Genomic DNA, 12,500 nt, shown 5'->3' on the forward strand with positions numbered 1-12,500 from the left:
TTCTCTCTCTCTCTCTCTCTCTCTCTCTCTTTCTCTCTGTCTTTCTTTCTTTCTTTCTTTCTTTCTTTCCCTCTTTCCTTCTCTCTTTCTGTCTTTCTTTCCCTCTTTCCTTCTCTCTTTCCGTCTTTCTTTCTGTCTTTCTGTCTTTCTGTCTTTCTTTCTTTCTTTCCCTCTTTCTTTCTTTCTTTCTTTCTTTCTTTCTTTCTTTCTTTCTTTCTTTCCCTCTTTCCCTCTTTCCCTCTTTCTCTCTCTCTTTCTTTCTCTTCTTTCTTTCTCTCTTCTCTTTCTCTCTCTTTCTTTCCCTCTTTCCCTCTTTCCCTCTCACTTTCTTTCTCACTTTCTTTCTCACTTTCTTTCTCACTTTCTTTCTCACTTTCTTTCTCACTTTCTTTCTCACTTTCTTTCTCACTTTCTTTCTCACTTTCTTTCCCTCTTTCTTTCCCTCTTTCTTTCCCTCTTTCTTTCCCTCTTTCTTTCCCTCTTTCTTTCCCTCTTTCTTTCTCTCTTTCCGTCTTTCTTTCTTTCTTTCTTTCTTTCTTTCTTCTTCCCTCTTTCTTTCTCTCTTTCCGTCTTTCTTTCTCTCTTTCTGTCTTTCTTTCTTTTTTCTCTCTTTCCTCTCTTTCTTTCTTTCTTTCTTTCTTTCTTTCTTTCTTTCTTTCTCTCTTTCTTTCTTTCTCTCTTTCTTTCTTTCCCTCTCTTCTTTCTTTCTCTCTTTCTTTCTTTCCCTCTTTCTTTCTTTCTCTCTTTCTTTCTTTCTTTCTTTCTCTTCTTTCTTTCTTTCTTTCTTTCTTTCTTTTCCGTCTTTCTTTCTTTCTTTCTCTCTTTCCCTCTTTCCCTCTTTCTTTCCCTCTTTCTTTCCCTCTTTCTTTCTTTCTCTCTCTTCTTTCTCTCTTTCTTTCTCTCTTTCTTTCTCTCTTTCTTTCTCACTTTCTTTCCCTCTTTCTTTCCCTCTTTCTTTCCCTCTTTCTTTCCCTCTTTCTTTCTCTCTTTCCGTCTTTCTTTCTTTCTTTCTTTCTTTCTTTCTTTCTTTCTTTCTTTCTTTCTTTCCCTCTTTCTTTCCCTCTTTCTTTCTCTCTTTCTTTCTCTCTTTCTTTCCCTCTTTCTTTCTCTCTTTCTTTCCCTCTTTCTTTCTCTCTTTCTTTCTCTCTTTCTTTCTCACTTTCTTTCCCTCTTTCTTTCCCTCTTTCTTTCCTCTTTCTTTCCCTCTTTCTTTCCTCTTTCTTTCCCTCTTTCTTTCCCTCTTTCTTTCTCTCTTTCCGTCTTTCTTTCTTTTTTCTCTCTTTCTCTCTTTGTTTCTCTCTTTCTTTCTCTCTTTCCGTCTTTCTTTCTTTCTTTCTTTCCCTCTTTCTTTCTCTCTTTCCGTCTTTCTTTCTCTCTTTCTCTCTTTCTCTCTTTCTCTCTTTGTCTTTCCGTCTTTCTTTCTTCTTTCTTTTTTCTCTCTTTCTCTCTTTGTTTTTCTCTTTCTTTCTCTCTTTCTGTCTTTCTTTGTTTCCTTCCCTCTTTCTTTCTCTCTTTCTGTCTTTCTTTGTTTCCTTCCCCTCTTTCTTTCTCTCTTTCTGTCTTTCTTTCTTTCTTTCTGTCTTTCTTTCTGTCTTTCTTTCTTTCTGTCTTTCTTTCTGTCTTTTCTTTCTGTCTTTCTTTCTGTCTTTCTTTCTGTCTTCTTTCTGTCTTTCTTTCTGTCTTTCTTTCTGTCTTTCTTTCTGTCTTTCTTTCTGTCTTTCTTTCTTTCCCTCTTTCTTTCTCTCTTTCTCTCTTTCTGTCTTTCTGTCTTTCTCTCTTTCCCTCTTTCTTTCCCTCTTTCTTTCCCTCTTTCTTTCCCTCTTTCTTTCCCTCTTTCTTTCCTCTTTCTTTCCCTCTTTCTTTCCCTCTTTCTTTCTCTCTTTCTTTCTCTCTTTCTTTCTTTCTCTTCTTTCTTTCTCTCTCTCTTCTTCTTCTCTCTCTCTTTCTCTCTCTCTTTCTCTCTCTCTTTCTCTCTCTCTTTCTTTCTCTCTCTCTTTCTCTCTCTCTTTCTTTCTCTCTTTCTTTCTCTCTTTCTTTCTCTCTTTCTTTCTTTCTCTCTTTCTTTCTCTGTTTGGCCAGTTGGATAGAAAACTGGCGAACCGGTCGAAGTCAGAGAGTGGTGGTAGATGGTAAATATTCAGCCTGGAGCCCAGTTACAAGTGAAGTTCCGCAGGGATCAGTTCTGGGTCCTCTGCTGTTTGTAATTTTTATTAATGACTTGGAAGAGGGAGTCGAAGAGTGGGTCAGTGAATTTTCAAGATGATATGAAGATTGGTGGAGTTGTGGATAGTGAGGAGGGCTGTTGTCGGCTGCAAAGGGACTTAGATATGCAGAACTGGGCTGAGGAGTGGCAGATGGAGTTCAACCCTGCCAAGTGTGAGGTTGTCCATTTTGGAAGGACAAATACGAATGCGGAATACAGGGTTAACGGTAGGGTTCTTAGTAAGGTGGAGGGAGCAGAGGGATCTTGGGGTCTATGTTCATAGCTCTTTGAAAGTTGCCACTCAGGTGGATAGAGCTTGTAAGAAGGCCTATGGTGTATTATCGTTCATTAGCAGAGGGATTGAATTCAAGAGTCGTGAAGTGATGTTGCAGCTGTATAGGACCTTGGTTAGGCCACATTTGGAGTACTGTGTGCAGTTCTGGTCGCCTCACTTTAGGAAAGATGTGGAAGCTTTGGAGAGGGTGCAGAGAAGATTTACCAGGATGTTGGCCTGGAATGGAGAATAGGTCATATGAGGATAGGTTGAGAGTGCTAGGCCTTTTCTCATTGGAACGGCGAGGGATGAGGGGTGACTTGATCGAGGTTTATAAGATGATCAGAGGAATAGATAGAGTGGACAGTCAGAAACTTTTTCCCCGGGTACAACAGTGTGTTACAAGGGGACATAAATTGAAGGTGAAGGGTGGAAGGTATAGGGGGGATGTCAGGGGTGGGTTCTTTACCCAGAGAGTGGATGGGGGCATGAATGCGCTGCCTGTGGGATTGGCAGAGGTCAGAATCATTGGTGACCTTTAAGTGGCAATTGGATAGGTACATGGATGGGTACTTAAGCTAGGACAAATGTTCGGCACAACATCGTGGGCCGAAGGGCCTGTTCTGTGCTGTATTGATCTATGTTCAATGTTCTACTGCAGCAATCCTTGTTTTTGAAAAAGTTGCCTTTTTTCTCCCATTTCAGTCCATAATTTAAAAAGGCAATGTCTTTACCACCTGCTTTGTTATTCTCAGAGCCCCAGGTTTGTTTGTCCCCACTTACCCTTTTGAGGGAATGTAACTTAGTGCCCAAACTATTTCCTTTTTGAAGGTAACCCATTGTTCAGCTACTGTTCTTTCTGGCAACTCTTGGTTCTGGTCTATTCAGCCAGCTCTCCTCTTACCCACTGAAGCCTGCTCTCTGCCATTTCATTATTGTTACTCTGGGTTGATCAGTGTCTTCCTAAACCTAATGATTCAGTGTCACTGTGCCTTAAATGTTCTCCTGTTGTTAGTTAATCTCCTTTGAGACAGTGAGGTCTGCAGATGCTGGCAATCAGAGTTGAGAGTGTGTTGTTGAAAAAGCACAGCAGGTCAAACAACATCTGAGGTGCAGGAAAATCGACGTTTTGGACCTGAGCCCTTCATCAGGCCCTCTCCTTGGCCCAGTTCAGTCTCGAGCACCAGGTCCAGCTGTGCCTCCTTACTTAATGAACTGGACTTAGACTATTGACAAAAACATTCTGAACACAATCTAAGAACCCTGCGCTTTTGCAGTACTGCTATCCCAGTGGATACGCAGGTAGCTAAAGTCCACCTGTATGATTCTGTGTATGGTGTTTGCACCTCTCTTTAATTTCCTTGCAAATTTATTCCCCTATTTCTTTCCCATCAACAGCGGTCAATATCTTATGCTGAGCAATGTAATTGGCACCCTTCTTAATCTCTAGCCAAATCCATTCTGCCCTTTTGAATTCTCTGAAGCCACCTCTTCTTCCAGTACTGCAATGCTCTGCTTAACTGAAATTGCACCCCTACCCCTTTTTTCTCTCCTTATCTAAATTTCTGAAGAGTTTGTAACCAGGAGTACTAACATCCAGATCTGTCCTTCTTAAGCCAGGTCTCTGTTATTGGCACCACATCATAATCTGAAAATAATCTGTGTCTCTCACTCCCCAACCTTATTTGCTATATGCTGTGTAACCCTGATTTGAACTTCATTATTTTCTCCTTTTACTCAATCTCCACTTATTGACTTATTATTCTCTATGCTAACTGCCTCTTCCAACATTTTGTGCACCTTAGTATAACTCTTTTATATTCTGTTCTGAATCCTACATCCCTGTTAACAGACTGGGGAAATGTCTGTATGTTAGAGTAAAGGTTGCCTTTTTTGAATAACATTTAGACAATGTTGAATTTATTGTTTTGTTACTGCAAAAGTCTTGAAATCTTGTTTGATTTTGTTTCCCCACTCTGTCACTAAAAATTCATTATATTCTTACAAGTTATCAGACCCTACAAGGATCTTACAATTTTAAGATTACATTGTAACATGGTTGTAGATCTTTGCTTATCTCTTGAAGAACAAATTTGGAAATGAATAGTCCATAGGTTAACAAGTTTTTTTTGGGGTGTAACTTGGAATAAAACTAAGTTGCATGTTTCATATTAATCATATTATGAAAGGAGAGATGGATACAGTTGGTGTCAATAGCCCAGTCTACTTGACATCTCCGTTGGAAACTTTGAAAAAATAATCTAAAACAAAATTAATTGCTAGTTTTTGAAAATTATAGATTAATAGCAACACTTACAGATTTTTTTGAAAGTAAATCCGGTTTGACTAACTTGATTATATTTTTCTATCTTTCTTTTTGTTTCTGTGTCAATGAGCGTTATCTATCTCATGTATATCTGTGGGGGTATGGTTAGCTCAGTTGGCTGGACAGCTGGTTTGCAATACAGAGTGATGCCAACAGCATGACTACAGCTCCTGCTATGGCTAAGGTTACCATTGAAGACTTCTTCTCAATCTCTTCCCTCTGAGGCGTGATGACCCTCAGTTTAAACCACCACCAGACATTTCTCTCTAATTACCCTATGGTCTGGTAAAACAATGGCAACTTTACCTATATGTGTGGATTTTCAAAGTGAGCATTGGTTAGGCACGGCATGATAGGCCTGTTATCAAAATTAGACTCAATAGGACTAAATGAGACAGTGATGGCATGGATACAAAAATTGGCTGAGGTAAACAAAGTGCAGAGTGATGGTGAATGGCTGCTTTTCAAACTGGAAGGAAACATAGTGATGGTCCCAGACGATAATATTAGGACTGCTACTTTTCTTGATCTATATTAATAACCTTGACTTGGATATACAGAGCATTTTTAACAAAGTTTCTAAATGCAATGATACTTAATCAACAATAGAATAGATATTGATAGACTGGTGAACAGAAATACACTTGATCATTGTTAATTTGCTAACAGCGAGTTTTGCTGTATCATATATTATCAGGTAACATCACTTGGGGAGCGGATCGTTCTGTACGTTTTGAACCGCATCATTTATAGAGCCCAGGAAATGAGTGCGGATGAACTCCCTTTCCTTTGCCACAGCGCCACCGAATATGCTAAAATTCTCTGGAAGTCTGGGAAAGCAATTGGATTCTACTCCATCAAAATAGCAGGTATCTTACCTGGCATTGGGCATAGGCACTTACACGATGCCATTTGTTTACTGGGGAGAATGAAGGCCTTGGTGAGGAGGCAGTCAAGATTTATACTTTAGTGGGTGTAACAAAGATATCCAATAATGGTTACAGTGATGAGCGACTTCAGTTACTTGAATAGTTCAGAGAAGCTATAGTTTTCTGTGTGGCGAAGTAAAGAGAAGATTTTGAAGGTGTTCAAATTCATGAGGCATCTGGGCAGAGTTGATAGAGAGAAACTATTCCATTTTTTGAATGATTGAGAACCAAAGGACACTAATACAAAATGGATGACAAATAGAACAACTGCAGCATGAGGTGCATCTTTTTAATGTACTGAGTAGTTTGTTATGATCACAACTTGTAATAATAATAGGCAAGTCTGATCCCAGAATGGTCGCTAGTTTAATAGCCTATACGTTTTATTCGTTTAAATGTTGTGGTGGTCACTCATTGCATATGCTCACATGAAACTGCCAATGTACTTTTACAAAAGAATATAAATTTATTACAGAACAGGGAAAAACATTACAAAAATAAGATACAATTTGGAAAGTTTGTTAAACCAAAAAAAGTCAACCTTTTTTCCCAATAATATCCTTTACAGATATTCTGGTCCAGAGAAGTATCACTCCTACCATGATTCTTTTTTTTAAAATGTCTTACTCAACTGATGAAGTCCAATGCATTTTCTTGGGGCCACCTTAATACAGGTAGGATCCCAAAAAGCAACGAGGATCAGGGGAACCTTGGTGTGCATGTCCACTGGTCCCTTAAGATAGTGGGACAAGTAGACAAATTGTTAAGAAGGCATATGGGATACTTTGCCTTTATTAGCCAAGGCAGAGTGATCAAAAGCAGGGAGGAGATGCTGGAGTTGTATAAAATGTTGGTTAGGCCATAGCTAGAGTACTATGAAGTTCTGGAATCCATATTAGAGGAGGGATGTGATAGTATGGGAGAGGGTACAGAGGAGATTTCCCAGAATGTTGCCTGTGCCAGAGAGTTTTTCTTAAATGCCCCATGCTCTTGTTTTCTGTGAGGCTTTGTGTCACTCCATTCAGTATATTTATCAGCTGAGCTGTTGATGGCATGTCATCACTTCACAGCCACTCTGTTACTGTTTTTAATCCTTCCTTTTTAGGAAGCAAATGCGATACCTTCCTGACTCAGCGTTACCAGCTGCCAATACTTGACACCATCTTTGTGAGGAAGAAGCATCGTGGGAAGGGATATGGTCTGCAAATGCTGGAAGACTTTGTTGACAGTTTCACAGAGGATATGCTGGGTTTGAGATACCCACTTTCACCCTCTATGTACGGAGGTAAATATTTTGCTTTGCTAAAAGGAATTTCTTACAAATTGATACTGTAGTATTGTTGAAATACATGGATGATTTGTAAAATAAAACTTAGATTCTCATGAAATATCATAAATCACAGATTTTCTGCAGTAAATAATGTGGACAGAAATGCATTTTTACTAAAATATAGCACATTGCCATGGAAATTGGGATGGTCACTGAGGTCAGTGTGGTGAGTTAAAGGCCCTTGAACAGTCCCCTTGGCTTGATTATCCCACCTTATCTCCAACAAGTTGATTTATCTTTTTCAATTATGAAGAGTCAGTGTTGTGTGACCTTGTCATGGATATGTTTAATTACAACATTAGTATCATACAACAATTGTGTGATAGGCCCAACCATTTTTTTAGCTGCTTTATCAATGACCTGCCCTCCATTGTAAGAGCAGAGGTGGTGCTGCTCGTGGCCAATTACTGTATTCCGTATTGTCTAGGACTTGATGGATACTGAAGGATACTGTGGCAAGACCTGGATATAGCATTCAGGCTTTCATTAATGAGTGTCTAGTAAGATTTGCATTATGCAAGTTTCAAGAAGAAAGAATCTAGCCACCACCACCCCTTGATAGTAACATTCAGTGGTAACTTTCATCGCTGATGTCCTGGAGTTACCATTAACTAGAAACTGGACTGGACCAGTGGTTTTACATGCAGGTTAGAACTTGGGACTTCTGCAGAAAAGAATTCATCTGACTCCTTAAAGCTTGTATATTAGCAACACGGCACAAATACAAATTCTAAGCGCTTGTCTGGATGCATTTAGCTTCAACAATAATCAAAAAACTCGATATCATCCAGGGCAAAACATACTTTTAATCCTACCACCATGACGCACAGTGTGTTCTGTATACAAGGTGCAACTAGAGCAACTTGCTAAAGTTTGTTTGACAGCACCTTCCAAAGCAGTGACTTCTACTACCGAGAAGAATAATTCCACTACCTGGAGGCTCCCCTCTAAAACACATACTCCATCTTGAACTGAAACTATGTGTAGCTGATCCTTTGCTGTCACTGCATTAAAATTCAGATACTCTCTCCCGATCAGTGTTACGGTAACTTCATTCAGACTGTAGCAATTCAAGGAGGCAGTACACTACCACTACCGTAAACGTATTAATTAGCATAAATACTAGTCTTGTCAGCAACACTCTCATTCCATGAATGAATTTTAAAAATTATATAATGCCTTCTAACATCAAAACACACAAAATGTGACCATGAGTACTGAGTCATGATTTGGAGGTACAGGTGTTAGCTGTCCACTTGATGAAGGAGCAGTGCTCCAAAAGCTAGTGCTTCCAAATAAACCTGTTGGACTATAACCTGGTGTTGTGATTTTCCAACTTTTCAATGAGCACTGAAGGTATCGACTTCAAAGGAGAAGTGGACAAACAGAGGGGTTTGTGGAACAGTTTTCAGAACTTATGGCCAAGAATGTTGAAGGCCAAGTTGAGGTAAAGGAATTTGAGGTAGAAATGGTCCTGGAGGGATGTAGAGCTGACAGGACATTGTATGAATAGGGCCAGAAGGATTTAGAAACAAGGATGAGAATTTTAAATTTACACTTGCTGTATCAGGAATCAAGGCACTGTCAATAATTGGGGGTTTCTATAAAAATTCATTCATGGATCTGGATGTCATCTGCGAGCCAATATTTATTGCCCACCCTTAATTGTCAAGCTGAAGGTGATGGTCACAGTTACCTTCTTGTACCACTGCAGTCCTTGGGATTTCCAGTTACCCACAATGCTGGTGGGCAGGGACTTCCAGGACTTTGCCCCAGTATTAGTGAAGGAAGGAGAGAAGTAATGTATATCCAAGTCAGAGTGACGAGTGGCTTGGAGGGGAACTTGCTGGTGGCGTGCCAACTGCTGTCCTTCTTCTTCTAGATTTTAGAGGCCACAGTTTTGGAAGGTGCTGTATTCTACCTCACTCCCAACTTTTTGTGCCTGTGGTCAGGCAATGGGGAGACAAAAGACTAGTTACTCATCCGAGGACTCCTAGTTCTGACTTGCGCTTGTACCTCAATTTGGCTGATTAGATTATCTCTCGTTTGAGAGAGTCACTGCCTGGCTCTTGTGTACCATGATTGTTTCTTGCCACTTGTTGGACATCGTGCAATCATTTGCTAACCTACACTTCTCACCTGTTGGAGGAAAGGTCATAGATAAAGCGGTTGAAGATGGCTGAGCCGAGGACATGAGACCTTGTAGTAATGTCCTGGAACAATATTGATTAACTTTCAAGTAAACCACAACTGTCTCCCTTTTTGTGCTAGTTCTGACTCCCAATAGAGAGTTCACCAACTGGCATTTGTGCTGGAGTCCTCAGGAGAAGGCTGAAATGGATTATCCGCTCAGCAGTTTTAGCTGAAGATGAATGCATGGCCTTCAGCCTTTTGTTTTTGCACCAATCTGCTGGGCTCGCCCATTACTGAGGATGGGCTTATTTATGGAACCATTACCTCCAGTGAAATGTTTAATTGTCCACTGCTTTGGTTGCAGCACTATACTTTGGTCCCATCTGTTGGTTGTACAGTTGCTTAGCTCTGTCTATCATCTGCTGCGTATGCTGTTTGGCACACAGTAAGTCTTGTGTTGTGGCTTCACCAGGTTGACACCTAACTTTTATATCTAGCTAGATCTGCTCCTGCCATGCTCTTCATAGAACTAGGTTTGACGTCCTGGCTTGATGGTAGAGTGGGGTAATGCAACGAGGTAAAAACAATGACTGCAGATGCTGGAAACCAGATTCTGGATTAGTGGTGCTGGAAGACTACAGCAGTTCAGGCAGCATCCAAGGAGCTTCGAAATCGACGTTTCGGGCAAAAGCCCTTCATCAGGAATAAAGGCAGTGAGCCTGAAGTGTGGAGAGATAAGCTAGAGGAGGGTGGGGATGGGGAGAAAGTAGCATAGAGTACAATGGGTGAGTGGGGGAGGGGATGAAGGTGATAGGTCAGGGAGGAGAGGGTGGAGTGGATAGGTGGAAAAGGAGATAGGCAAGTAGGACAAGTCCGGACAAGTCATGGGGACAGTGCTGAACTGGAAGTTTAGAACTAGGGTGAGGTGGGGGAAGGGGAAATGAGGAAACTGTTGAAGTCCACATTGATGCCCTGGGGTTGAAGTGTTCCGAGGCAGAAGATGCAAGGTCATTCGGTCACAGATTATGATTTGAATGTAATTCCACTGCTGCTGCTGATGGCCCATGGAGACCGGTCTTGACTGTTAGATTGTTCAAAGTATATCCCATTTATCATGGTGATAGAAGCCACACAACATGGATGGTGTCATTTTCAATATGAAAATGGGATTTGGTCTTCTGAATAACTATGTGGTAATTTCGGGAGAGTGACCATCATGGACAGATACATCTACAACAGGTAGATCGTTCAGAATGAAGTAGAGTACATTTTTCTCTTGTTTCTTTCACAATATGCCACAGATTTTGTCTGCAGCTATGTCCTTCAGGGCCCAGTCAGTAGTGGTGCTACTGAGCTGATTTTAATGATGACATGTTAAGTCTGAGCACGTTCTATGCCTGAGCCACCCTTGGTGGTTCCTCCAAATGGTGTTCAACATGGACTCAGAGGCAGTAGCTGGTAATTCTTCCTCATTATTGACCTAGTATTTTGAGACTTAAGAATGCAGAGTCAACTGAGGGCAACTCTCTCCCGTCTGTGTGCCATTATGCTACCACTTTTGCTTAGTCTCTCGTATTGTTGGGATAGGAAAGGACAGGATTGTCTTGGTGGCGGGAACATTTGTCCAGGATTCCTGTGTCATTATCGTGATGCTTAAATGGTTTACCAATTACTTTCTCTCCAATATAATTGGCTGCCCATGAATGATGGGTTAATAACAATTGTCTTTAGTATTGCAGCAGTTTAATTACTGTGGCAATTCAGATTTGTGAGCTGCTGTTAAAACCAGATGATCAGCACTATTCTTCACCTTGATTGAACTTTGTTTCTTCGTTTCTTCAGTTTGTAGGAAGTATTTGAACAACTATCCTGATGACCACAGCCTTCTGTGGGAGGTTGAAGGTGTTGGTCACCCTTTCCAGCGAGTTTGTATTGCAGACAGACTGCTGACACAGATCGCCCCTGTGAAAGGTAATACACGACACTGACTGAACCTGCCGAGGCTTCTCGTGTTACCTACCTGACCCCCCATGACTTATCACTCTTCCCCATTCTCCCCAGCTTAATGCTAAATGAATTTACCTACTTAAGTGAAAGGTTATTCTTTTGCAAGCATATTAGACATTTTGTATGGAAGGTTGATTTCTGCAACTTGTCCTGTCCACTTCAGTTCCGATAGACATTGAATAAAGTACACAACTCATAAAGTCAGATTCTTACAGCATGGAAACAGGCCCTTCAGCCAACCAGGTTTCCTAAACTGAGTTAGTCACATTGTCTGCATTTGGCCCATATCCCTCTAAACATTGCTTATTCATCTGCCTAAATGTCTTTTGAATATTGTAATTGTACTCACCTCTACCACTTCCTCCTGGTAACTCATTCTATATACACACCACTCTCTGTGTGAAAAAGTTGCTCCTCAGATCCCTTTTTAAATCCCCCCCCCCCCCCCCCACCTCACCTTAAACCTATGGCCTCTACGGGAGTCCAGAACTCCAGAACTAATCTGGGTAAAAGACCCTTGCTATTCATCCTATCTATGCCTCTCATGATTTTATAAACCTCCGAGGTCACCCCTCGGCCTCCAGGGAGAAAAAGTCCGAACCTAATTATTTTCTCCTTGTAACTCAAACCTTCCAGTTTCAGTAATGTCTTTGTAAATCTTTTTATTTTGCACCAGTTCCAATTTAATAACATCCTTTCTATAGTGGTGCGATCAGAATTGTATGTAGTATTCCAAAGGTGTCCTCACCAATGTATTGTACAGCTGCAACATGACATCCCAACTCCTGGCCCCTCTGCACACCATGGACTGCTTTAAATCCAGGTGTCTGAAATCTTGCTTGCTGACTGTGGAGCCAGTGAGAGCCCCTTTCTTTCGTGGAAAGCCCACCATATTAATGTCAGTCAGACGCTTAAATGACCAATGGTGAAGTTCTTTCCTAACAAAGGACTCAGTGTAGATTTTGCTCTGAGAGCTCCCAGCCAGTCGGGGGCTAGCAGTCCTTGATTACAGGCCACTCCAGCACCAGAATGATGGTGCCTGTGAGCAGTGCACCCTATCAGGGGCTCAGCATCAGAAAGACACCTGGGGCACATGTCAGTGAGAGCTGACTGAGATCGAAGCATGGGGCCTATGGGTAAGGGGTTTGGAGGGAAAAGCTGGGAGAGGGGATGGGACGGAGGGGGAGTATGTGACTTTCAGCAGGTACTCCCACCCCTCCTGAGGGTTAGCTCCTTGGTCAGACACTGAATGCCCGCCAGTGAGGAGATATGTTGGCAGGGCAAACCTGGCAAAATAA

At 41.3% G+C, this 12,500-nt stretch overlaps 1 protein-coding gene across 9 annotated transcripts in view; it reads left to right on the forward strand.

Annotated features, from left to right (window-relative positions):
• Positions 1-12,500, forward strand: part of LOC140453335 (uncharacterized) — a 109,940-nt gene that overhangs the window by 54,895 nt on the left and 42,545 nt on the right. For all 9 annotated transcript variants that reach the window (XR_011952367.1, XM_072547908.1, XM_072547924.1 and 6 more), the window contains exons 5-7: positions 5,501-5,672; positions 6,838-7,017; positions 11,038-11,166. Coding sequence is in view for 8 of the 9 variants with exons in the window: in XM_072547908.1 (XP_072404009.1) it covers positions 5,501-5,672; positions 6,838-7,017; positions 11,038-11,166 (481 nt within the window). In the remaining variant the exon portion in view is untranslated. The remainder of the gene's footprint in view (positions 1-5,500; positions 5,673-6,837; positions 7,018-11,037; positions 11,167-12,500) is intronic.

The sequence above is a fragment of the Chiloscyllium punctatum genome, chromosome 2 (genome assembly GCF_047496795.1).
Source record: "Chiloscyllium punctatum isolate Juve2018m chromosome 2, sChiPun1.3, whole genome shotgun sequence".
NCBI classification, from domain to species: Eukaryota; Metazoa; Chordata; class Chondrichthyes; order Orectolobiformes; family Hemiscylliidae; genus Chiloscyllium; species Chiloscyllium punctatum.